Source organism: Scomber scombrus, chromosome 21 (assembly GCF_963691925.1).
Source record: "Scomber scombrus chromosome 21, fScoSco1.1, whole genome shotgun sequence".
NCBI classification, from domain to species: Eukaryota; Metazoa; Chordata; class Actinopteri; order Scombriformes; family Scombridae; genus Scomber; species Scomber scombrus.
The window spans coordinates 21,062,717-21,090,643 of record NC_084990.1 but is presented as its reverse complement, the minus strand read 5'-3'; the positions used below and the strand labels follow the sequence as shown (position 1 = coordinate 21,090,643).

At 40.0% G+C, this 27,927-nt stretch overlaps 1 protein-coding gene across 1 annotated transcript in view; it reads right to left on the bottom strand.

Moving 5' to 3' along the window:
• Positions 1-8,833: 8,833 nt before the first annotated feature.
• srcin1b (SRC kinase signaling inhibitor 1b) overlaps positions 8,834-27,927 on the bottom strand; it is a 58,799-nt gene continuing 39,705 nt past the window's right edge. Inside the window, exons 7-20 of the mRNA XM_062442266.1 lie at positions 26,116-27,059; positions 24,834-24,923; positions 23,633-23,673; positions 23,310-23,333; positions 21,584-21,744; positions 20,726-20,901; positions 19,885-20,015; positions 18,064-18,211; positions 16,262-16,586; positions 15,614-15,947; positions 14,643-14,785; positions 12,382-12,531; positions 12,145-12,252; positions 8,834-9,036 (exon numbers count right to left, since the gene is read on the bottom strand). Coding sequence (XP_062298250.1) covers positions 8,884-9,036; positions 12,145-12,252; positions 12,382-12,531; positions 14,643-14,785; positions 15,614-15,947; positions 16,262-16,586; positions 18,064-18,211; positions 19,885-20,015; positions 20,726-20,901; positions 21,584-21,744; positions 23,310-23,333; positions 23,633-23,673; positions 24,834-24,923; positions 26,116-27,059 — 2,928 coding nt within the window. The 3' untranslated portion in view covers positions 8,834-8,883. The remainder of the gene's footprint in view (positions 9,037-12,144; positions 12,253-12,381; positions 12,532-14,642; positions 14,786-15,613; positions 15,948-16,261; positions 16,587-18,063; positions 18,212-19,884; positions 20,016-20,725; positions 20,902-21,583; positions 21,745-23,309; positions 23,334-23,632; positions 23,674-24,833; positions 24,924-26,115; positions 27,060-27,927) is intronic.

Here is a 27,927-nt window from a genome sequence, read left to right as displayed (position 1 = left end):
AGGGGCTTTTACCTACCCATTTTGAACATAATACAAAAATCTATGTTACTGTACAATTTGTTTATTCTATCATACACTCACAAGTATACACAGAATTATTTGACAATAAAATGAGACCTCTGTTGACCCAGCGTGCAGATTTTCAGGAATGTATACAGTATGCATGCCATTTTGGATTATTTTTTCCTGTTTGAAAAAAAAAAAAAAAAATCCACATCAAATCAATTTTGTAATATATTATCTGGGTTTATATACATGATTTGAACATCCACAAATGGTTTGAACAATCACACATTCATCAAGAAACCATCAATAGAGTTTAAACTGTATAATCTGTGGAGTGTACGGACACTGTTGGTTATAATAGAGGAAAACAGCTACAAAATGGGGCGTCCTATCAGTGAGGTGATCCTTTTAGAGGAAGGAGGGTATGTGCTTTTTTGTTTGCTGTTGTTTTTTTTTTTTTTTAAATAAAGTGGTGGTACTACACTGTTCAGTCCATTACATCCATCTGGAGTATCTCACCCCCTTCTCCAAATGCACCCTTGGTCTCTGTGATTTCTACAACAAAGTGTGGTCATGGTTAGCAGAAAAAAAAAAAAAAAAAAAAAATCTTCAAAACAGAAAAATAATAATTTACAGAATCAATGTGTTACATGCTTATGAATCCTCTTCAAGTATAAAAATACAAAAAAAGCTTGATTATATAAAACATAGATGACACTTTTTCTTTTTTACATGTTAATAAAGCGATCTCTCCAAACAAAAACTAAATGGTCATATAATATACATACAATATATCTGAAGTTTAGGTTATATGTTAACTGTGTATTTCTCTTTTTGTGCTAGCTTTTAATGCTATTTCTGACACTACTAATACATCCCTTTAATGTATTAATTATATACTGAAACATCTTCTTGTAATTTAATTTCTGCCAGTGGTATAAATACACACCCACAGTGTGAGATTCAGATTTCCCTTCAGCAGAAATGGCAAACAGCACAGAGCCTGTGTGCAGGGTTATTTATTTATTTTTAGTCATTTTGTTTCACACCAAAGTTTCATCTCAACTCTTCACATTTGTCAGATTTTAGCCTGTGTGACATTTCACATCAGGGTTTGACACTTCGATGCTTTGATTCTTCAACACAGCAATCATAGAGGGGTAAAACTCTGAAAATAGGTTCAATATTAGCCATGTCCCAATTCCATAAAACACAGTAATTCTACACAGTCTGTTCTTTATAATTAATATAATGTTTCTGTTATTACCGTTAATACTGTTAATACTGTCAGTACGCAAGAAATCAATGTACTCTATAATTTTGTACAATCACGAAATAATGAAATACAAGGAAATCACTGATTTTGTTAAGTTAAGTAGACATTAAAATACAAAAAGAAAGTAAAATTTTCCAAAGATTTTATACTTTTCTGTTTTTCAAGTTCTTCTTAAACTGACTCACCTCCACCCCCTACTAGATTTAAAGGAGTAATCCCCCAGTTTTAGACGTGGAGATCAGTTTAATTGTTGTAAGGAGCTCAGTCATGTTCAAAAAACAAATAAACAAACCAATAAAAAAAAAACATTATTCATTTAAATCAGACCTCTGTGCTGCATCAGATGCCGAGTCACACCGCACTGTGACATCATTTGGCGTTGACCAATCAAATAGGTGCAATCGCGGTAAGTTTCTGGATAACACTGTAACATGAACGCAGGATTTCTTCCCTTTATTTTCTACATTTTTGGAGCTTGACAATTATACCCGTGAGGACTAAAAGTCAATAAGCCTCGACCACAGCTTCATCTATTTGGATCATTTTGTGTTTTAAAAATATCATCTCTCCCTTTTTTCAGTAACACTTTTCTTTAAATCCCACAATTTAGATATTTTAAGTCGTATATAAACATCTCATAAATGGTCTATAACACTATAGTGTAATTATGAGCAGATATACATCTTAATGTACAGTATTAGTCAGCAAATTATAACTAAAATATACCAGCCTCCACCTATGGGTGCCCAAAGGGAGCTATGTTGTTCATATCTGCTTACAGCTACATTATAGTGCTTTATTAAGATATTTATATACTGTACTGCTTATCAATACTAGAGTAACTATGTTTTCTTTCACACACAACAGACTCTAAACCTGCTGAGAATTAGTGTGTAATGTGGAATTGGGACACAGATATAGTGTTTGGTTGTTAGATGTGGTGGAAGATGGATTTGCAACACTGATGTTAGGTTAGTGACTTCTCCATACTGCAGGTCCAGAGCAGATTATGCATTTACCTCCAAATGTATAAACCTTTAGGTGTGTTATGACGTCCCTTGTGTAATAATTTTGGTGACCTCTAGCTGCACAAATTGTTTTAGATGACAACAATCTCACGCCTTCACAACCTCAACTAGGTATTGAGTCCAAAAAACCAGAATGATCCGAGTACTCACTCCTCACGTAATTAGTCCAGCTGAGACCTGAGAAGCAGACAGAGAATGGAAAGAAAGCAAAAGGAAGAGAGCGAAAACAGAAAGAAAGACTGGCTTTCACAGACCAAACTGATGTTAGGAAAAAAGCAGCAGCGAGGCGAGGCGAGGGGGAGGGGGAGGGGGGGGTACGTCAGAGAGGCTTGTTGATGATTGGCCAGAAGGGATGAGCAAGCGTTGTCTGCTGTAGCACAAGAAGCAGCAGTCAATCACAAAAGCTCAGCGCTGCGCCCCAACGAAGCAAGCAAGAAGTGGGGAAGATTAAAGAGCAAAAAAAAGACAAAAAAAAACCAAGACGAGAATATTTTTTGAATGGAAACAAGAAGCAGTGAAAGGGAGGGAAAAAAAAGACAAAAATCAAAATTTTACAAACAGACAAATGTAATTCAAGTTTTTTTTTTTCTTAAATCTGTCATCTGTGATCATCTGTGTGTGTACACCCCCTACTCTCCCTCCCCTCCCCTCCCTCCCCCCGCACTACCGCTAATCTCTGCTTCGATTTCCTGATTGGCCGCCGGGGACGTCAGGTTTTGGTGCATCGGCGTGACAGTCCTCGTGCTCGTGTGTAGATCAGAGAGCGAGGAGAGACGCACACGGGCAGACATGACGCTGAGATCAGAGCTGATCTGCTGTCAGGACTCTGGGACTGAAAATGTGTCCTTATTCAGCTCCTTCTCCTTCTCTGTGTGACGCAGGGAGGAGGGGGGGATGGATGGAGAGAGGGATGAAATATAAGGCGGGAGAGGTGGGATAATGTAATGCACAATAGGAGATATCTGAGAGGACAGAGGACAAGTTAGAAAGGAGGAGAGGTGAGGAGGAGGAAATGAGAGAGATGGGGATGTAGAAACGAGGAGAGGAGAGAAGGAGAGAAGAAGAAAGGAAGGAAAAATGAGGAAAGGATAAGAAAAAAGGGAAGGGAAGAAAATGCAAGATGTGGAAAGAAGGACAGGAAGGAAAAAAGAGGTGAGGTGAGAGGACAGGAGCAGAAGAGAAGGGAAAGGAGGAAAGGAAATGAGGAGAGGAAACAGGAAAGGGGAGATAAGGAGAGATGAGCGAAACAAGGAAAGTAGGAAAGAGACAAAAAGATAAGAAAGGAGAGATCAGCAGATGAGAGAGAAGAAGGGAGGAAACAAGCATAGAAGAAGAGATGAGGAAGGAAGAGGAGGAAGTAGACGAGGAGAGAAGACAGTGTAAGAGATATAGGAGGAAGTAAAGGTGGAAGAGAGGAAATTGAGAGAAAAGAAGAGAGAAGATAATGAGAGAAAATAAACGAGACTAGAAGAAAGGAGAAAATGAGAACAGGAGACAAGAAATGTAAAAGTGAGGAGGAGGAGGCAAGGAAAGGAGAGTAGGTAGAGGATGAAAAGGAAAAAGAAAAAAAAAGGAGGATGAGAGATAAGGAAAGAAGAAAAGAAGAGGAGACCAGGAAAGGAAAAGTGGAGGAGGAGGAAGAAGAGGAGCGATGAGAAGAGAAAGACAGGGGAAGAAAATAGAGGAGAGTTTCTCTGGCCGCAGCTCTTTTGTTTGGATGTTGCTGAGAAAACATTTACTTCTATCTGAACTGATCTTCCTTTAAGAGCTCAGCAGCAGCAGCAGAGTCTCCGAGGCTCCTTCAGGTGCCAAATAAATAAACCGACTGGAAAAAAACAACCGAAACCTGGCCGCCCCCCCTCTGTTCCCCGTCTGCTCCCTGTCCCCTTCCCTGCCAGGGTTAAGGAATGACTCTGCACATTAGTGGACCACAAGTTTTCTCTCCGATCTGAGACACAATCACACATGGCTGGTGACCGTTTGTCCGTCCAAATGTTCAGTGAGGCAAAAAGGGGGTTGTGAGAACAGACATCTTACATTTAGGAAGATTAATGGCGGAGTGTTTACTGCACTGAGCATGTAAGAGACAGACATGCCACTGTGGGAGTGTCTGCCTGCACACTGCCAGCAATACTTAAAGGACAAATCTGTTTTTTTTACAACTTGTTTGGTGCATCGTTTCTCTCAGTTATGATGAAACTGAGATCTGGAAACTCAGAGACAGCTCCAATTCCAGGCTGACAGAATACTTCGCTTCATTAAAGCTGCACTGATCCAAATTTTAACTGCCTGTTATAATGTGAAAGGAGCTGCTTGTAGTATTATCTGCTGCAGCTGTACAGAGTATTTTAGCATCTTTCAGCTCATAGTTTTGGTTTTACCACCCGAAACTTCACTCTTTTGGTTCATTCTCGCAGCTCTCATTAACTGTGTTTCTAGTGCCAAAATGCAGCTGTTTTTTAGTGGAAGAAGCTCTGATAAAGCCATCAAACAGCAGACAAACACAGTTAGCGACTAGCTGGGGAAGAAAGAGAAGCTTTAAAGGAGTCTTCTGTCATGAGGTGGTGGAGACCAAAAACAGAGCTCAAAGAGAAATATTGGACTTAGGTTCATTAGGAGCAAAGAAACATGATTCAGAATGAATGATAGTATTATTCTGTGTCTGTCGGATGTGTAAATAAGCAACTGTATGCTAACATGCTTTCTATTACTTATGTTATATATGTTAGTGTTGTGTATTTTCATCTTGTTTTGCTGTCAAAGTGGCCAAAAATAATAATGAATGTTGCTTTTAGCACCAATGACTTTGTTGTCTCTTCTTGCTCTTTTCTTCCAAGTTGTTTTTAACATATAAAATGTATAAAAAGTTTAACCTAAATACATTTAATAAGCAGATTCAATGTGAGATTCAGGTTAGATGGAATGCTATCTAAGTAAGAGTGAAGTTGTCATAAACCAGACTTATCCTTTAAAAGCACAGAATCCTCAGAGGACAAAAATCACAGTTTTGTCTACAAGTATTCAGATGAAGATAAAGTCTTCCTCATGAGGATAAACACCCGCTTGTGATGCCAGGAGAAATAAAATAGTCTTAAAAGGCTTTTCACTTCTCATGAATGCTCACAGTGTGTATAACTGTGTTAGAACAGGGTGTACGAGGGGGGAACAATCCGAGCTCGACAACAGCTTAAGTTCAACAACAAAAGAAAACAGTTTGTGGTGCTGCTCGGTGCTGCTCGGTGCCTCGGGGGGACACTGGTGCATCTGTGGCACTCTCAGTGCTCCTAGGAACTAAAGGACTAGCAGAGACAGGTGCACCACCCAGGCTTGAAGAGGAATTAGAAAGCGCACCGCCTCTTTTTATGCAGCAGAGCAGCTACGTTACCATCAACCGCAGGAGTAAACTGTAGGCGTGTTGCAAATGCAGCACGGTTAATGCTGCTTACTGATGGAGAAGCATGCCTACACATGTCAAAAATAAGTGTCGTTTTGAGATGGACCATGTCGCATTTGGACACATCATTTTGACAGTTTTTAGCGATTGAGGCTATAGTCTAATAGCATCTGGGTAACACACACTTTCACAGTCCATGTATAGTTAACCTATTGCACCACTTCTGCTGATTTTCAAACAGGCATCGTGTGAAGTTTAATGCATCCTTCACCAGGGTGACAGATGCATTTACATCGACTGATGCTGGACCAAAAAAAAAGAAAGAAAAAAACACTTTATCTGTATGTTAAATTACAATAGATATTCTACAGTGAGTATTGTGTACAGACCATTCTGCACCATGTTGAAGATACCTAATAGAATAACACCATGTTTGATGACATTATCTCAAGCCATGAGCTCACACCGGACTGTGTAAAAAAGGAATTTATGCTGCTTGTTTGCAGGTTCTGTAACCGTAGATATAAAATCTAATTAAATTTTAAAAAGCACCGAGGGAAACAGGGTGCAAAATATCAGATTGCACATTAGAGTTGATATGCAGACTTAGCACAAGACACAACCAGCCATGAATACTAATACCGGTCGTCTCTTTGTGGAGGGAGTGCCACGCTCGCCCAGATTGCTTCGCCGTGTCAAGTGTAGGTCAACCATGTTAGCCATGCGCTAATTGCTGTAACTGCTAATGGGAGGTGTTGTCAAAGACACTGTCCTCTCTGGGAAGTCGTAGCCTGATACAGAGTGAAGTCTCTAAAGATGTCTGAGCGGCTGTGGAGAAGCTGCTTATTGGAGTGTGAGAGGAAAAAAATAAACTCTTAAATGCATTTCTTAAAGATGAGGTCATGTATTTTTTAACGGGTAAAAAAATAAACCCTTTCAGTTTATCAATTAATCAGAAAAAGATTCCTGCATCTGCCCTAAATGCAGTCTTGGAGATAAGTAACAGACAGGATGAGAAAATGTGGGTTGTGTGAGCAGCTCAGGTGCTCTCTGGCTGAGACTGACTGACTGGTTGGATTGTGTTATCATTTTCTGAAAGCTCTCTTTAAGAGGACCGTGGCCAAGGATGGGTCAAGGCTGCTCCACTCAACGGGTCAGGGGCGGCTTGGAGTGTCTGCAGGAGCAGATAAGACGAGTGGAGCTTCACATTTAAAGGCTGTGATTCAGAGTTCATCGGCAAAGTACTGACTTTAACCTCCTGTTCACATATACAGACTCTCTCCTGCCTCTCATGAGCCTGAAGCTTGCAGGCATTTAGAGCTGAGATGGTCATTTACATACTGAGTTTATTTTCTCCTTCTGCAATCAGACTAGCATACGAAGAACTAGTTTGCCTCCTGAGCGATGTTCATCTGTGATTTCAAATGTATTTTCCTACTAGCTTGTTGAAGTTGTTTCATATAGATGGAAGCAGCTTTTAGTTCATTTTGTTTAAAGCACTTTTATGTAGAAAACAGAATATTTGCCTTAAATTGAACTTTTCTCAACTTCTACGTGTCTCAAGTCGACATCATTAGCACCAAGATACTAGAAGATTAAATCCACATCCTGTTTCACCTCCTGTGTTTGAGTTTGGAAGTATGGATGTTAGTTTGGAAGCAAAGAAAGATTATTTGAATTTTATAAGCAACTGAAGTTTCATTTACTCATTTGAACTGACTGACAACACATCCAACACATCCAGGATTGATTATTTATCCTCAGAGCCCAGACAATCAAAAAGAAAATGATTTTGAAATTGCACAACCTGAAAATACTGTAAATTTCAAAGAAGTTAAGATTGATGGTTTAAAAGTTTAATCAATATTAAATATTTCAATGCTGCAAACCCAGTAAGCTCTAAATTATAATAAAAATGCACAATTAGGTATAAATCTTTGAAATTTAGTGAAATATTCTGTTATGCACATTACGTATCTCCACACTGCTACCTCAAGATTTCTTTGCTCTGCAACCTGCAGTATATGTTTTTTTGGCACATATTCGTATGTATACAGATAACTGTATATTCATTGTGTACATAATATATATATTTTCTTCTTTTTAATTTCTTCTTTAGTGATACTTTTATATTCTTTGTACAATTATGTAGCCAAACAGATTGTTCTAATCTAATCTACTTCAAAATATTTGAATATATCTTTATATACTGGCTATGTGGGAAGTGTGGAGCGGGTTACAACTGAACTACAACTACAATTAAAAAAATAAGAAGCACAGTTGCTTAAAAGATTCAACTCTTCTGCATTTCGTTGCTTCCGTGTGCGTTTTATTTTTCCTCTTCCATCCAAAAAACTGAGACTTTTTTTGCCATTAAATTGAGTTTAACGTACACTGAAAAAAAAAAAAAAAAAAAAAAAAAAAAGAAAAAACAGAAAAAACAGCTTTTTCAGGTAATCTTGCAACCTGTGCTTCACTCTTGTCTTCTTGCATAAAGGTTGTAGCATCAGAGCTGTTAAAAGGCAATTCTAAGAGCTGCAGTAGCTTAATGGATTGGCCTCTTGGCTGGAATGTGATCTTTGAATACAAGCCACGCCGTTGTAGTAAAATAGCGTGCAACAACTTCAGCACTGCCTGCTAACCTAGAGATTTAAAGGATGGGTGATACAAAAAGAGCAGCATGAGGTAATTATTGGATGAGTAGAGAGAAAGAGAGAGAAAGATGAGAGATGAGGATTCAGGGAGAGAATACATGGCTGAAATATCACCACTTTGACTTTGAGATATGAAATCGTTCCGTGGCATTATTGAAGATTATGTCGAACAATGGAGGCAAAGGATGTATCTGAAGTGATCTGACTATGATTATAATAAAGCTAGTTTTAATCAGTCACAAGCACCACCAAGACCTTCCTCTGGAAATCAAAACATCCACATACTCGCACGACAAAAACTTGTTCTCTAAGCAAGCTAGTTTAGATCCAGTAACTCAAATGTCAAAACACACATCAAGAACTGGTAAAAATCAATGTTTTTTTTGTAGATAGTTCCCCCTCTGGTTTTTGTGTTATCTCATATTGTCTGCTGGTAGGGCCAAGTCGCAGGGGGGGGGGGGGAACCTCCTTTTGAAGTGACAGCACAGAGGAGGAGAGTCAGACGAAGCATCAGAGGTGGAGGTTTTAGAAGTGGAATACCTGCTGCTGGCCCTGGACTTTGGGGAAATCCTCTTTCTGTTTGCGGGTTTTGGGCCTCTCCAGGCTGCCCTGTTGAAGGTGTTTGAGCCTGGCTGCCACCGTGGGACCCTTCGTCGGCCCCGGAGAGTTACTGCTATTCTGTGGGAGCAAAAAAAGAGAAATGCCATTAAAATCTGAGTTATTATACAGCGACCAGCACCATAAATGGTCGCTACATGGTGAAAAACAAGTGGACATCTAAGTATAACAACCCAGAAATGATTGCTGAAGTCTAAAACTAGTTCCAGTTCATCCCAAAGGTATGAGGAAAAAGCTCTATAGTGCAGGCAGCTGCAGCAGTGACGCATTTGTCAAACGCAGACAAGAACAAAACTCCTCACATTACACTGCAAACAAAAGTACTCTGTCTTCTGTACCAAGCTCTATGAAGAAAATCAGCCACACAAAAGGTTCCTTTCATGAAACACAGCTCAAGTTTTGTATGATGCAAATGTAGACGACGTATGTAAAGCACTGACTGACTGACTTCATTTACATTTTGTTATTTGGAAGACGCTTTTGTCCATTATGCTAAGCAAAGCAAATAGTCAAATGCTAGAGGACAAAGACTCAAAAGAACTGTGGCACAAATCAGGTGGCTGACGAGCTGTAAGAAAAGGGCTAGACGGAAGTTTTTGTTTTTAAATTAGAGTAAGAAAGCCTGAAGGTAGATAAGATAACAAGAAAGTACTGCAGCAATGTCTAAAACACATGGTGTGCTGTGCATTGATTTGCATTCATTAGAACTGGCTATTATTTGTTTATAATCAAATAATATTTTGTAATTCTTATCGCAAATATTATGAAAAAATAACAACTGTTCAATGGTTGCAGCTTCTTTATATTAAGATTTTTTCAGATTAAGGTTGTTTTTGTGTGTCATAATTTATAGTAAACTAATTAACTCTGGAATTTGGACTCTTAATTAGACACAACAAGATATCTGAAGACATCACCTGCAGCTGTTTCTGTTATTTTAGAGACGAAATGTTTAATTGAGAAAATGATTGTTAAATGCCCTGCAACCAATATTATCTACATATTGTTGGCCACATAATATACATACAATGTGCACATCCTCCAAATTGATGATGTGCTGTCAGACATTATGTTATTTCTTTAGTTTTCAATATGAAATAATAATAATTTAACATTTTAAAGCTTTTTTAAGCACTATAAACAATTACCAAACTATGAACAGTCATCAGCTTCAGTCTGTGTCTTTAAGAACTTTAAATGCCAAATTCTGAGTTTCATACTGAAAACTCAGAGTTTACTCAGAGCGTTTTGAAAATGTGTAAAAGCTTCCTCATTGCCAACTGTTAGAATTGATTTTGCATCAATAACAGTACAATCAGGTGTGCACGATGATTGTTGTTTGTTACTTTTGAACTCAAGCGGAGCCACACACTAAGCCTCTTGGCTCAACCTGCATGTCTTTTGTCACTGTGTGATTGTTTCTTGTGTTTGAACCCTTTGGAATTGAGCTCCTGCTTTTCACATCTGTTTTTTTAAGTTCATGTTGAACAAACAAACAAAGTGAAAACAATGTTACAGACAATCCCTGCAGTGTGTCTACTTTTGGCTCTAAACCATTCATGAATTCATAATCAGGATGTGCACTGAAAATGAAACCGCTCTACCACGGGAAATATCATTTTAATGACCAATATTAGGATCTTATCTTTCCTTTTTTATTCTGCTGACACTGATCACTGTTGGCTAAAACTTTAACGATAGCACGGTTCCCTAAATGCCTTCAGCCAGTTAAAAAAAAAAAAAAATCTGGATTGAAATAGATTGTCTCAGAGAAACATTTGTGTGTGCAGCTCTGAACCTGAAGTGCCCATCCCAACCCTCTCTCTCTCTCCCTGTCGCTCTCCTGTGTTTTGACAGGTACCTGCTTAGTGCCGTTGTGTGATAATTCCAACAAAAACAAGACCTCTTTACTCAGCTAAAAATGTGTCACCGGAGCTGTCAAGATGTGCCCTTCGCCGCTCAAAGTTTGCCAGGCAAAACTAATCATCTGCTTCAGTCCACGCTGACTCACTGCAACTCACACCATCAATTACAAGAGTGCATGTTTACAAAGCCACAGCAGTGGTTAACTGAGAGAATGAAGCCATACACAAAAAAAAGAAAAAAAAAAATCACTTTAAAGTTTCCCAATGTTCATAAATATCATGTGTAAGGTGTTCAGAGGAAGCAGAAAGCTGAGTCAGCAGAGAGGAACTGTTAACAAGGTTAGAAAGAGAAGTTCAGTACAGCACCTACAGCTGCAACCACACTGCATGCTATGTGATGTCATATAATGACTCTTTCTTTCTCCTGTAATGTGAATACAACGTTGTTTTTCCTTTTGGTTTTCTACATGAGATCCCAGAAGATATGAGGGGGAGCCCAAAAATTGTTGGAAGCCAACGACAGCACGGGAGTACGATGCAGTAATCGGATTATCTGCTAGGAAGTGTACAGTATCCCTACAGCTCGATGTAAACTCAAATTTGGGACTGAAAAAGGGACGGAGAAGATTCGCTATCGTGGAAAGAAATCCAGGAAGAATTAAAGGAGGCTCTGGACACAGTGATAAAAGATGACCACAGGAAATGCTTCCAGGAAGTGTAGCACATCTCAAGGAGAGCACTTTAAAGGGGATTAGAAAGATAGTACTGGAAGATGTAAGACCTGACATTTTGGGGTCCCCACTTATATATGTTGTATATTTTTTGGTGTTTGATAAATAGCTTTGTCTTGAAATGCTGTGTGGGATAACCCAACATATTTAGCCATAAAACTAACTAGGACTCTACAGATCCATGTATTGTATTTAACTCATCTCCTCTTCATCTATTGAACTGAAACTGAGCTCATATTCTAATTTGATTTTTTCTAAAAGGACAAACTCAGAGCAATTATCTTTTCTAACACAAACTTAATACTTTGACATTGGAGTGAAAGAATGCATTTCAAAAGATGTGCACGTGTAATCAAGGTTACGTTACTGACTACTGGATTTTTTTGTGTGCTGCTTAAAGATTTTTCATTTGAATTCTGGCTTCTAGACTGAATAGAAGTGCTTACACTGTGTTAGTGAGTATAAAGGTTTACGGTAAGCAAAGTTGTGAATAGAAAACGTAGGAAAACAGCAACAGGTAGAAGAATTAAAAGGCAAGGTCCACAGGTGTGGCAGAGGACTTTTAAATTTACCTTTCTGCCCAACGACCCAAAGGTGCATGGAGGAGTGGGGGTGGCCTTTGGTAGGGTGCTGTACGCTTTATTACAAGGGGAATCTTTTACAGGCGCTCTCTGAAATATCTTTGATCCACGGTTTGTTGTGGAAGAGTGTGACAAAGACATGTTATCACACCGATAGAAAATGTGCATGAAAACAGAAATGAGGAACACACACACCACCGTTTAACTGATGAGTCCAAACTATCTTACCTCGAGCTCGGCGATAATCCTCTCTTCGTCGTCGTCGTCTTGAATGGCCGACGCTGCGATCACAGGCGGGGTGGAGGCAGGTCGAGGGGTGTCAGAGGCGGTCCGTCTCAGCTTTACAAGAGTTTTAGACATGTCACCATCATCTTCCAACTGCAGAGACAAAATAAAGACATTAAAGCATCTATAGATTGAGTTACTACAGTAGATGAGGGTTCATATTTCATGGTTATGAGTAGGAAGGTTTGCAGCACCAAGCTTCTGTCAGAAAAGCCAGTTTGGTGAATCCTGTTTACAGACGGAGCCAAGACAGTCAGTTATCTTTGGTAAAACTAAAAGCAACTTCTACTGTGTCATCATCTTGCAAACAGCTGAAAGCTTTTAGTAGAGTTTTATGTACTTTGGTGTCTCTAGTTCACCAAGAATGTCTCCAAAATAACAAAAGAAACTTCAATCCGTTGCACTCCCGCGGGTGTATTACCGATAAAGGTCACAGGACAGCGGACTGGCTTATTCGAACTGACAGAGAAGCCAGAAGTAAACAAGGAGAGCTTATTGTAGCATCAAGGTGCAGAAAGATAGCTGAGAAAGCACAACTTCAGCATCGAGGTGAGACATGAAGTAACTACTAATAGGACAAAGAGCTGTGGTAGGAGCTCTGAGAGGCTCCACTTAGCTTAATTTGACAAGATGATGCCACTACAAAAAAAAAAAGTAAAGGGATAGTTGACGTTATTACAGTTCCTCCTGAGGGAGACAAGCATGTGAGTGTCAAATTTCATGTCAATCCATCTGATAGTTGGTGACAGTTTCAGTCTGAAACAAAGCGGTGGACCAACCGGCTGACATTGTGCAAACATGGCTAAAAAAAAAAATCATAATCTTTTAGAAAAGGAAAATAATGATGTTTAAGAAAGAGAAATGTTTTTAGTCAAATGTTTATGATACAGGAAGGAGAATTATCCATCCAGCACAGCTAACAGTATGTTTTCCTTTTAGATTTAAGGTATCATTTTAACAGAATACCTCCATTAGCAATCTAAAAAACAGGGTTTCTGTATGAAATATTGGCAAAAAAACGAATAAATAAATTGAAATGTTATATCTTCCCGATTTTATTTGACTGATGCTGAGGTTATCACAACATGATGCTAGACAGAAAGCTATAGAGAAATCCCGAGGGTGCTTTTTACTACTGAAATATAGAAGCATCTGCGCCAATATATACCAATAAAAAACCTCTATTCTATTGAAATGTTCCTTTTTATAGTGTTTTATATTGTAAATCTTCCACATTTAGTCTTTTATGTTTTATATAAAGCGCTTTGTATTGCCTTGTTGTTGAAAGGAGCCATACAAATAAACCTGCCCTGCATTCTGTCACAGGTCTTTGTTGAGTCAGTGCTTTAAAGATTTCAGACTGCTCTGGACAGAAAAGTGAATTCTGCTCAGCGAGTTTCTCCACAGAGAGAGATCAGCAGGGCTTTAGAGCAGTGGTAGCCTGTGCTTGCCTGACAAGTAAACCTAAAACCGCCCCTAGACAACAGGAATCTCGCTCTGTTGTACATGAGAGCGTCTGGCTTCTTAATATGTGGGTCAGAATCCAACTTGTCTCGTGAAAAGTGCTCCGTCGAGATTGTTTTACAAAATGAAGCTGCATAATGTAGAGGCAACTAGAAGCTTCACTGACTGAAAATATCCAGCGTTTAAAAGATTATTTACTGGTTTCTTGCTATATTTTGTATAACATCTTGTAGTATTTTGTATAAAAACCACAGAGAGAGGATGTCAGTGTGGAAAGAGACACGATGCAAGCTCAACAACCACCTCCAGCAGCTGTGATAGGTGTGGTTCACCTGTAAAATGTCACTGAAACAGATGCAAAATGACAAAATCTCATCGCTCATTCAGATTCTTGCCGTCACCTTAATTGAAATCGCAGGTTGCTGGTTTATTTTGTTGCTCACACAAACCTGGTCAGCGTTTAAAAAAAGGAGGGCAGTGAGGTGCTTTTATCAGCTGTTATTCTAGCAGCAAACATCTGGCTTTGTAGTTCACACCGTGACTATTGTTATAAAAGACTCCTGGCTTGGCCTTCATGCTTACTTTAATACTAATTTCATTTTACCATCATTTATCAGTATTTCTTATTTTTGATTAACCTCAACGTGACTCCACTTGAGCTTTATTTAACCGTGAAATGTGCATGTAAAAGAACAGATGTCTGAAATTCATAATAAGAAAAGCTCCTGAAGGCATCTCACCTTCAGATTCTTGTTGGTGACTATGACGTCTCCGGTGCGGTTGGTGGTGATGCCGTGTACCGACGGGAAGCTGCGGCGAGGTGGAGGCGGAGGCGGAGACTTGGAGGGCTTTTCTGTGCGGTATCTGGTCACATTAAGGTCAACTGTAAACAGAGAGCAACACTTTCAGAACTAAATCCATCTAATATGAATAGTCTGTGTTGTAGAAATGTACTGATTATATGTACTGAATTATTGTAAGATCAAAATGTCCAAAATTAAAGTAACCCTCTTAACTTCTACATACTGTTAAGGGTCTAATTTGACCCATTTTTACAATTGAGAGAAGAAAAAACACTTTAAAAACTTTCCTTCTAGCTAGAAATTTGATAACTTATCCTCATGCGATGCAGAATATACAAAAAATTGAAATATTTCAACTTTCTAAAAATGTTTTTGTGGAGCTGATACACAGACTTGGACTATGATCGGAGTGTTTGACTCTTATTTATTCAAAAATTCAAAAATTGTGTTTATCCACCATCATAATCAGTCATTATCATCACATATTATGTTATATGTTGATTGTAAATATTTTTTCTCCATCAACAAAAAACATAAAAAACTAAAGATTACACTCTCAAGCATCATTAAGAATTAATCACCAATCTATTAATGATTGATGAGGTACACATGAATGATTTGTGGGTTGGGAATTATGCATAGAGAGTAAAGCCTGACCGATGTATCAATCAGCCGATATTATCAGTTGATATTGACCCATCATGGACATATAGGTATAAGTGAATATGTTATGAAGGGATACTGTCAAATGCCCCAGTATGAACAGGATGTAAGAGTTAAAAGAATAGAGGCTGACCAGGGAGATTTATCATGATTCATTTAAATCATCCATCAGTCTGTAAATGTATTTCTTACCCCAAACTCAATTGCATGAGGAGAATTTATTGATGTCTGATAATAGAGCTCACCAGACCCTCGATGGGAACCACCCCCTTCCATGCTGTTGAGCTTCTGGGCAGCCATCTGCACTTTGCCGGTCTGCTGGTCCCCGCTGGGTGTGGTGGTAGTGGCTGTGGTCCCGGTGCTCCCAGCTGCAGGAGAAGAGACTGTGGTGGAGGTTATTGGGATGGTGATGTGGGGCTTCGGGGGCACTGCCGGTTTGTTGATGTGCCTGGCAGCAAAGTCGAGGTCCGGGATGGCCTTCATCAGCTCAGCCTGGGTCTCTTCCAGCAAGCGATTGATGTCCTGGGCGCTGAACTGGGTCAAGCTGGCACGCTTCTCTTCCCAGTCCCGCTCTGCTGCCTGACGTATAAACAGATACAGACGAATAATGGGCTGTGACATGCAAACTGCTAACAGGCGCAGCTGCAGACACATAATGGAGACACATTCATGCATTGTGCTTTTTTTAATATTACATGGACAAATGGGATTATTAAGTAACTGCTGCTGCTAGCTTGTTCACCGGGTCTCAATAGGAAATGTAACTACCTTCAGATGCAATTTCAAATGTTTGCAATCTGGCTCGCCCTGACATATCCACACACGGTGTTGCATAATAAAAGACACATTTAAAACCCAACCACACACTGCCCCTTAAATCATAAGGTGATTACCAGTCTGACTTCGGCCGACACAGATTTATCGCCAGGACGCCGGCTCGGCAGATCATCGAGAACCCGGTTTCTGAAGCTCATCGAAGACTGGATGTCCTGCTCGGGGCCCGAAGCGTCCGTGTCACCGGCGGACACGGGCATCCAGTTGGCCAGGCCGGCGCTGGTGCTCAGGTCGGTGAGACTGAGAGAAGGGCTGTTCAGGATATCCAGGTCAGAGCTGCGGCTCAGGTCCTCCGCTCTCTTCTGCTGTTGGCTGGAGAGATCTTCAGGGCTCTTCCACACACCCTCGGTGACTTGTCTGTACATGTAGGAGGGATACAAAAGACTACAATACACACAGAACACCATGAAGTTCCTAGACTGCTTTAGAGAAACACTCAGGAAACTACAACAACTTCAAGTTTGGGCATCAGTTAATCTGACATTCCCTTTTTATTATTTTAATTTCATTGTTTTGTCTTATAAATATTTTCCAGAGCCCAAAGTGACATCGTCAAATGTTTGACCAACAGTCCAAATCCAAATATTTTCAATTCACAATAATATAAAACAGAGAAGAGCAGGAATATGAGCATTTTAGAAGCTTGAAGCATCAAATGTTCAGTGTTTTTACTTAATAAATGACATTTATCAAAGTTATCGTTGATAAACTAATGTTAAAATAACTAATTATTTCTATGATGACTCTTATACAAAAGTACTTTATCCACAGGCTACTACATTTTGGACATAATAAATATGTAAATATACATTACTTAAACAATACAGTGAAGGGGGATAACAGTAAATGACAAACTCAGGTATTGAATTGACAATATCAGTGGATTCTCAACATCATTATTAACCACATGCGTTGATGATATAATCTTCTCTTCTGAGACGCCGTCTTATGAACTCATCCTCATCTCACTATTAACAGCATGAGACACGTCATTATGAAGACGGTGTAAACCTCCTCTGATCTTATCTCTCAGTATTCAGACAAAACCTTCTCCAACAGGACTTTCAAGATGATTATTTATAGTAGGTCATGACTCTTCTATTATAAGAGCTGGATAGGTCACTCACAGTGTTGCAGTGAAAAATCACACCTGCGGCCCAAAGAGCAGTTTCCACATAGAATACAATTGATGTCAATAGACAATAGAGTGATAATAGATGTCTGGAAAAACTAAATTATGTCAGTTATGACTTTTTTCCATTATGAAAGTTTGATTCATATTTGTAGAACTGTCCTCGAGTTGAGAAAAGCAATTTCAAAACAGTGACATCATCACAATATGAAGTCTATGGGCCAGCGGGGGAAACACTACTGCACATATTCCCTGGGCCACATAACGTGGAAATAAATCCAGACGCTAGAAATGTTTTTTTAAGTATGCACCAGCTGAGCAATCCTTTTTGGACTGAATGGATGCCATTTTTTCTCAGGTATCCAGCTCAGATAATATATCCATGGGATGAAAACTTGCCAGCTTAGCCTAGTCACCTTGGTTACCACTGCTCATGGAGTGTCACTGCTGTCATTAGTATTAAAATATGCGCCATTATACACGTATTTACACCTCTGCGTCCCCCTCCCACCTCTATGACAGTCTGCTAGAGGGCTACACACGCAGGTTTAACTGGCATGCACATTATATAACAGGCACCAAGCACCCTTGTTATTTCACCAGTCTGATTTTAGGGCCAGCTTTTTTCGTCCAAACTTTTAATTGACTGCAATCTTTTATTTGAGGAAATACTGCAATGAAATAGTAAGGCATTATCTGAGTTAACCGAGAAGTGTTCAATGTGTGTACCTGCGTAGCGTGCAGAGTGCATCAGTCATGGTGTTGCAGCGCTTCAGCAGGGCATCCAGGCGGTGAGGCTCCTCTTTCAGGAACTTAACAGCTTCCACCTCCACTCTCAGCACCACTCGCATTTTACTCTGCAGGCTGGGGAACTGGTCTGCACAGGAGGGAGAGAGAGGCAAAGAGGATCAGGAGAAGGAGAGGAGACGGACGGGATGAATGGGGAAAGTGGCGTGTAAGAGGCATGTGTTGAGTTGTTGATATGTGGAAGAATGGAGGCGGAGAGTGACAGAGGAAAAGAGGAGTGGAGGCGAGATTACAGGTAAGAAGACATGAAGAGAAGACGGGCAGGATGCTGCTATTTGAAGGAATTAGATTTTCTGTCATATGAAGGCTTCAGCGAGGAGGATTCAGTGGAGGTCGGTCAGATGAAAGGAAAGGGCATGCTTGACGTGAAGCTACATAAACAAAGTGTCTGTTCAAATATGTGGACATGTTTGTTTTAGAAACACACTGCTACTATTTTTAAAATGAGCTTAACTTTTAGCTTTACTATCCACCTGCCACTCAAATACTGAACCAAAGCACCGTTTTGGATTTGTAGGCTCTACATGTAGGTGGAAATGTAATCAGTGATTGTCATTCTTCATATTATTTTAATGAGGTTCCCCACTGAGCTTTGGATTTGGTCATTAATATTCAAGATGGAGAGAAGACGTGCACAGGTCAGAGAAGCAGGACAAGAGGCTACAACCACAACTTCATGAATATAAATTCAAGTTTAAAAAAAAACAAAAACTAAACCCATGAATATTCATCTGAGACTTTGTATAACATCACCTTGACATAAAGTTCACATTCTGTTGCAACACTTGAACTTTGACCTGCAACTACACAAAAACACAGCTAATGATTTTTTAATAATAATAAGTGTTATTCTTGGTATTTGGGACCATTTAAGTGACTGAAGATGTAGAGGTAAGTATTTACATCACGCAGCAGCTTTACTTTAGCAAAACTGTTTATAAGACATGCAGCAAAAAGAATACTAAGATTAGGGCATTGATTAACAGCTGTAATTGACAGATCACTTCAAACTGGCTCCAATGAAACCAATGGATGACGTCAAACCTCACTACATCCATCTTCATATACAGTCTATGGCTGCAAGGAAATATTGCCCATAATGTGCAGTAAGTCATCTGTTTAATTCTTCAAAGATTTGTTCTAGGCCAACAAGATTTCAGTGTCATATTGAGTCAGGTATTACAGAGGATATTAGGATTGGTCTTTATGTGTTTAAGTCATTGATATGTTTATTTTAGGGAGCTATGGTTTTTGGACAGCTGTGGAGCTCAATTTACATCGAGTTTTGAACTTGTTAGTAGGATCAATTTGTTGTTTTCTTCCTATTGTGGGATTTGTTGACAATAATAAAAAAATAAACAGTATAAAGAGTAACACGCTGAATAAGTGAAGCAGCAGGGTTGGAAACTAAGAGGAAGTCTGGCAGTAGTTTCACTTTCTGAGACTAATTATCCTTAAATTTATTGCACTTTAGGAGTAAAATCAAGCAGTTAAAGCTACAACTGAGACAGCAGGGAAGGCTACTCATGGACTGCAGATGAGCAGGAAGCAAACCAACTGGTGGACAAACTCATTAAAGCACAACAGGAAACACTAATGAGCGTTTCAGGAAACAACATGGATACTTGAAACACCACAGTGCATCTCCAAACAAACACACACACACACACACACACACACACAAACACACACACACACACACACGCACACACACACACAGGTGGTCATTAACAGATCACTTACTTTTGAGCTCGGTGAGCGTCTCACCCAGCATCCTCAGCTCTTTGCTCTTCTGCTCCACATCCTGCTCGGTCACCAGGCCGTGGTTGACCGAAGAGTTCCTCTGCAGCTCCTCCACAGACTTCTCCAGGTCGCTGTGGAGGAGCAGGTCACACATTCACATCACTCTACGCTACATGTGCTGAATAATTTTACGTCCAGCACCTTCATGCTGTTTAAAAACGTCTCATTTTCAGCATGTTGAGTTTTCAGCACTAACTTTAATACAGGAGTTTTTTTTATTGTTGTCTTTTAACATCTTCTGACAATGTTGTATATTAATGTTTTCACTTTAACATTATATTGACTGGATTGATGCTGCAAACAAAATATATTTTTGGACTACAGTTGTCCTCCTCCTGTCTCTTGACTGCAGACAGTGAAAAAAAAATCTGTTGTTTGTAGGGATACCAGAACTACATCTTTTTTTCTACAAAACCATATGTTTCATTTGACAAAGAAGACAAACTTCTCATGTTAAATGTTGTCTAAACCCGAGCAGCTGTACAGAAAATACGCCAAAATAAAACTGGCACAAATCGGATTTAAACTGGGAACTAAATGATTAAATATTAAGCAAATAAGACTCGAATCTAACCAGATATTTGATGGCAACTTTCAATGCTACTACAGACACATTTTGAGTTTTGATGCCCAGCCCATAGTGTGATGTCTTTGGATGTCCCCTGACACTGTGTGAGGTCCTGCAGTCCCTGTGTGGTCCCGTCACATTAGTGCAACCAGGACTAATTACTCTCTGTAAAGCTCGTCCTTGCTGAGTAAATCAATTGTTCTCTGAACTCACTGCAGCTGCTGGATGAGCAGCTCCTCCTGGTTGAGGTACTTGAGTCTCTCCTCCTCCACTAGGAGGCGCTGTCTCTGGAGCGGGTCCTCCTGGGTGCGCATGGCGTCCAGCATCATGATGCTCAGCTCTGACTCCGTCTGCCTCAGCAGGGACAGGACTGAGTCCTGGTTCTCCAGCTGGGACACAAAGTAACATGGTTATTTTTAACTTCCATTCATCTACATTTTACAAAGTTTTTACATTGATGTATGAGTACACACACGCAGAACAATACACTCAGTTTATTAGGTACACATACTGTAGTTAATACTAATGCAGTTTAATTCCATCAAATAAGTACTTTAATTAAGGTTATAATGTTCAGATTTAGTCGAAACTCTTCGATAGAGGTGTTCAAATAATAATAATGATAATAATAATAATAATTAATAATAATAATGATAATAATAATAATAATAATAATAATAATAATAATTCTCTACTATCTCTCTATTTAGATAGCATCTTTGCTATACATAAAATCACGGTAAAGTTGAATTCAAAATACTTATTTTATTTATCTATTTATTTGCTTTTCTGATATTCTTATTGATGTTCTCAAAATATTCTCAAGATGTTATGTAATCTGAATTTAACAAATAATTGTTTACAAAAAATGGTTAGGGTAAATTAAAAATGTATAATTTCCTTAAATGTAGAATTTCCTGCAGGGCTGCTGTATTAGATTATATTTGTTTTAGAGATAAACTGATAACTGACTGTACAGTATATAGTACAATTGTAAAGTCATAAATACACACACATAAAACAACAAATGTATCTGCAGTTTAAACCCTTTGTATTCACATGTTTACACACCTGCATGTTGCGCAGCTGTGAGAGCTGTTTGCGCAGAGCGTTGGTGTTTTGCTGCAGGCCTTGTAGGTGGAGCTGCATCTGCAGTCTGGACACCATCACCGGCTGATTGCCCCCTGAGGGTGGAGGTGGCATCAGGGCCAAGGGAGCAGACGGTGTCAAAGCTGCCCATCAAAAAACAATATTTTAATACAGGAGACTTTCTCTATGTATGTTTTGGCTTCCCTTAGAGCACACAGGAACTGATAGAAGTTGTCCCAAAACACTGTGCAGCCAAATCCTCCAAAGGTTTGTTTCTCATGACCTCAAAAATCTTCATCCAATGAAACAACAATTTGTCTGTCTGGATGCAGAATATTAATTTTATCAGGTTATGAGGATTTGCCAACAGCAATTCAGGACAAGTTCTATCTGTGCTATAGGTCAAGGGTGGAGATTACAGTCTTACAAAGACTTAATGATAAACAGCATGGGAAGGCTTTGAGGACAAACAGGGTCAGTAGTGAAAAAACTACATTTTCACTAAATCCAAGTTTCTCATTATAAAGAACTCCCAGACAGCCTGAATGTATGAGTGTTTCCATCTCAGATAATCCTTTGAAATGACAATGAATGCTATGCTCTGAAAGTAATTGAGGTGTTGAGTCACACGCATCATGCAGAACAAAGACAAAAGGGAGAGTAACTAAAGGACAATCAATTGATAACAGAGAGTGGTTTATCAGAGTTGCATTTTAACGCTGTTTTCATTAAAACAAATAAAGACTGTGAAAAAAGCACCACAAGACCAACACTTTCACTCCAGTAATATCTCCAACATCCTAAAGCTAAAACCTCTGCAGACAACTTTAGCTGCAGAGTGCATCCTTTATATGACCATAAATCAGGCCAGCTTTGGTAGAGCACGTAACCGTAACAATGGGGAGCGCCGTTGTTACCCCAAACGTCTTTCTGCTGCTTCACCAGTTTAGATGAATAAGATTTTAACTGCAAGCACAAAGACGGTCCGAGCAGATAAGAGTGCGAGTCAATTTGACTGTTACTGACTGAGGATAATACACACTTTCATCATTCCGGCAGTCCAACAGATAAGTATCTGACAGATCTTAACAGGAGGGAGATAGAAAAATGTTGAAAGAGCTGACGTCACAGGTTTTAAAATTTAAAGAAAATCTGTGAAGCTTCAGTTCAAATTTAAATGGGAATTAATGGTAAAAAAAAAGGAAGCAAGAAAAAGAAAAATCTGTTTTAAGTTGCAACAAATTAAAAATATCCAGGCTTATCTGTATTTTTTTATACGAGATCACACTTTTCCGATGTTTATATGAAATCAGATAAGAAAGAAGGACATGAATTTAAATCGGAAAAATCTCTTCATTTTAACAAAGCTGCTCATTTTGCCTCCAAATCACGCAGTTCCATGAGGAAGATTTTTTATATTTTTATTTCAAAAGTGCCACTAAATTTTTCAAAAGACTTCTTTTGAATATAAAACATGGCTGGCTCCCACAAATAGAGCATCAAAAAAAGAAGAAAAACATTTTCTGCGTCTGATTTAATGCAACTCAAATGGTTTAAAACTCAAATATATATATATATATATATATATAAAAAGAAAACAAGGGAAGGGAATAGTGAAGAGAACCAGTGGGGATCCAAATAAAGCATAAAGAACACAGAGGGGGGGTAGACGAGGGAACAGATTAGCACTTCAGGAACACATAGCTACCTTTCTTTTTATTAGCTCGTCCAGCTAAAACAAGAAGCATGGACACCAGTTACAACAGCAGCAGCAGCAGCAGCAGCAGCAGCAGCAACAAAAGCCGACACATACAGTACGCAGAAGCCTGCAGAGTCAGCCATTACCATCACATATGAGGCACTTTAACAATTACGCAGAAATAATGAAATAGCAGCAGCCCTGTGAGAGGAAGAGGAGGCAATTTATGTGGCTATCAAACAGGCAGCAGTGAGGAGCAGTGACAGGCAGTGATAGGAAATAGTTTGTCTTTTTTTTTTTTTTTTTTTTTTTTTTTGATAGTGAGCACTTACTGTCAGTTGCTGAGCAGTCACTGGCTGACTCAATCTTCTCCCTGGAAGAGGCAAGTGTTAAAGTACTTACAAGCCAGAACACACTATCGACTTAGCTACTGAGAAGATGTTGATATATGACGAGAAATGTGGAAAATATATGTGCTGCGACTCTGTTGCTTGTGTGCGGACGTGTCTGAAATCACTTCCTCGTTGGCTCATTCGTTATTCCCAACAGAATAAACTGCGGTGAGGACGTTTTCCGACGTGAATCATCACCGTTTACTGCCGCCGCTGACAGATGCTGTCCGGCTAAACAATAAATTATAAGTGATGTGCTTGTTATGGACACCTCAGTTTTTGAGGGCGCTATATACACACACGGGTAATACATGTTGTGCTTGAAGTTTTACTCACGTGGAGTTTATTTTCATATTTTTTGTGTGTATATATGTATTACTTATGTTGTGGGGATGTAAATCGGTTTATTCAGTCATATTGTGGGGACTCGCCTCACTTTTGGGTTTCCACACTGCAAATCGATAAATATTACACTAATGTTCATGCAAGTGGTGGTTAATGTTGGGGTTAATCTCTAGGAAATGAATGCAAGTCATTGTAATGTCCTTTAAAGTGATGGAAACAAGACTGCATGTTTATGCTTGGTACATTATGGCTTGTCCTCGATACCTCAAAAGGGTAAAGATTTAATTTTAAAGGGGACATATTCAGGACACTCCCAGTCTATATTTATAATCTGGGGCTCCACTGGAATATCTTTGCATGATTTACAGTCAAAACTCCTTATGTATCTCATACTGGCTCATTATGCAGCCCCTCAGTTCAGCCTCTGTCTGAAACAGGCCGTTTTAGCTCCTGTCTCTTTAAGGGGAGCATTTTTGCATACATTCCTCATTAAATTTTGGAACTAAGCCATGTTAAAATCCAACATCAGAACAATATATAACAAAACATTTATATAAACACAAAAAGCATGTTATGTCCCCTTTGAGGTTAGGTCTAGGAAATGCATTATGTGAACAAAGTCCCTCACAACTATAGAAAGATAAATGTGATGTGTGTGTGTGTGTGTGTGTGTGTGTGTGTGTGTGTGTGTGTGTGTGTGTGTGTGTGTGTGTGTCTGTGTGTGTGTGTGTGTGTGTGTGTGTGTGTGTGTGTGTGTGTGTGTGTGTGTGTGTGTGTGTGTGTGTGTGTGTCTTACGGGCTTTCTGCCTCAGGCGCTCTGCTCAGAACTCTCTGCAGCAGCCCGGTCAGGCTGGCTATCTGCTTCTCCATAGCCTCCATACGCTCCCTGGTTTCACACACAGATAAACTGTACAGTAAACGATTACTGATTTACCACATTTTCCTCCTTTTTTTTGCCACATTTATAAGTGAAAGTCAGAGTGGAAGGGTTATACTTTCTGCAAGATTGATAAGTGAAGTTGCAGAGAGACAGAAAACGGGTGCAAAGAGAGGTGAGACATGCAACAAAAGTCCACAGACAGAATCAACCGATCGATCAACCGGCAGGCCACCAGGGCTCCTCCTTAAAATAACATTTTTTGGATATTGGCCAGCACTGGAGAATCAAGCAAAATTATAATTTTACTTCGAATTTCACATTGCTTTTAGTTGTATTATGGGGCGGCTGTGGCTCAGAGGTAGAGCGGGTGTTTCACAAATCTGTGGATTAGTGCCATCCCCGGCTCCTCCAGTCCACATCTCAAAGTGTCCTCAGTCAAGTTACTGAACCCCAAATTGCTCCTGAGGGCTGTGCCATCAGTGTGTGTGAATGGGTGAATGTTGGCTTGTAGTGTAAAGTGCTTTGAGTGGTCAGAAGACTAGCAAGCTGCTATAAGTGCAGTCCATTTACCATTTTTTAGAGCTTGATCACTGGTGCAAAGTAAAGCCGCCCTGATATTTTGTCCTTCAAATTTTGCTCCTCCAACCATTAACAAAATGTCTGTCACTGTCAAAATGGACAGTGTCTGCTATTAACTGTGTCACACCATCTAATTTTATATAACCCAGCTCTACTGCAGTAAAAACTGCTTCACCATGATCTGCAGTAAGTCTAGAGCCAGGAACTGATGATAAAAATATGTTTCTGTCACCGAATGTCCAGTGTGCACTTTTTCTGCTCTAACCAGAGAAACAAATAACTCATTTTATATGAGTAAAGTATGCAGACATTAGGTAATCCATCACATTGAGTCTAATTTAGTGTAAATAAGACTAAAGGAGCAAAATACTGCATGTTCAGTTGTGCTAATGAGTTCATCTTTTCATTTATAAGAGAATAGATGAGCTATTTATTTCAGTTGTTACATAATTTGACTTTAATGGTTAAATATTGTATGCTGCTAATATCTATCATGCATACTAAGTATATTCACTACACAGTAACTACTGCAGATGTGAGCTGAATATGCATATCACAGTCTCACTCCAGTGAATAACAGCATGTGCATATAAAGAAATATGAGGTGAAATTGTCCTACCTGGTCTCCGTCTCGTTGCCCATCAGAGGTGATCCGAAGCCCCCAGCGCTCCCTCCCTCGCCTCCAGGCCCGGCCATCAAGCACAGCTGCTCCGAGGTGAGACCCAACCCTGAGCCCTGACCTCTGGCTTTGGGACTATCCCCAAACACAGAGGAGGACACAGAGTCCCTTCTTAAACTCTGCCTCCCAGGGGAGCCCCGACCAGGCATGGTGCCCCCGTAGGAATCCCTCATGTCGGGTATCTTTTGTGGGGAGGAGGGCGGTGGCACCCGTAGCCCCATGGCCAACATAGACGCAGCGTAGGCGTCGTTATAGAGCTGTCCTCCTGGTCTGTAGAGAGCACCACTTTCAATCAGCTCTCCTTGTAAAGCGGCTGCTGAATAGGAAGTGAGTGAACGCACCGACCCAGCTCCTCCTCCTCCTCCACCTCCCCCTCCACGGCGGTATAAGGAGCCGTAGGGGTCTGCTCTGGCAGGAAGAGGGGAGTGAGGCCCCGCCAGACTCAGCCGACTCGCCTCGGGACCCAGAGAGTAAGGGTCCGCGTAGATCCCCCCTCCCCCACGGTCGTCTCCCCGCAACAGCACCATGCTCCTTGATCCCCCCACTTCATCGTCGGGCTTCACATCCCTGCGCTCCAGGATGGCGCTGGAGGAGGCGCAGAAGGCCGACTGGTTGTGAGGGGGCTGGTGGAGCTGTGGTTGCTGGTGGGGAGAAGAATGGTGGGACTGGGAGTGCGGGTGGGACTGGGCGTGCGGGTGCGGCAGGGAGTGGGTGTGGTGGGCCGGCCCGGCGTAAGAGGAAGGCCTGCCGCCGCTGTAGAGGAGGCGGGCGCGGGACGGTGAGCCTTGGGGAGGCGAGGCAGAGGAGGACGAATGCTGGGAAGACATGGGCGGGTTGCTGAGGCGGCGGTTAGGTGAGTCCTGAGGTGCGTACACCATCTCCCTCTATGAATAAATAAAAGAACAAGAGACACAAAACTGAGTGTGCATATATCCAGCATCTCAGAGGAGGAAAAAAGTACCAACTGGCCAAGAAAATCTGACATTTTGGTCCAACTTTGAGGCCTGAGAGAGAATGTTACTGACTTTTTTAACCTAGAAAATGACTTTCACATTCTATGGGAGGAGAAATATTAATTAATGACAATAAGCTTATTAAAAGTTTGTTTTTGGAGGGACTTGGATTTATTTAAAATGAATGACACTTAATTAAGAAATATGGTCATATTGTTGCATATGTGTTGCCTTACACTTGGTGACATTAGAGAAGTAAATGTTTTTTCCCCACCTGTAAAAACACATGAGTTAAAAGGTCCTTTGGGTCATTTTTGTAGTGCTATGAATATATCATGAGTGAGTCTCACGCATTCCTGCCACTGTAAAGAAATGAGTGCCAGCAAAAGGCGAGAAGGCAGCTAGTAAACATTAATATAAACCATGCAGGCTTTAAAATTATTGAAATTTCTCTTTGCAAACATTTTTTGGAAGAAAGTCATGTTTACAACACAGAGACTCTGTTTACAGGAAAACTGCACCAGGAGGAAACTAGACAGTGGAAGAGCAGAGAAATGATATGTTTGTGATGGGTTTGTCATTGCTGTGTGTTAATTATCGCACAATACAAACAAGATGTGGAGCTAATATAGTCGCTGTAAGACAATGGTGAATGGAGTTGACTAGGAAACGTCACCTTAGCCAAAATATCTTCTACTTTATTTTAAAAATTGAACAATTTTTGTTGGAGCTACACTAGTGGTGTGTTGATGTTTACTCCCAGTCTAATGCAAATGGCTTATTGGTAAATGTCAATGTG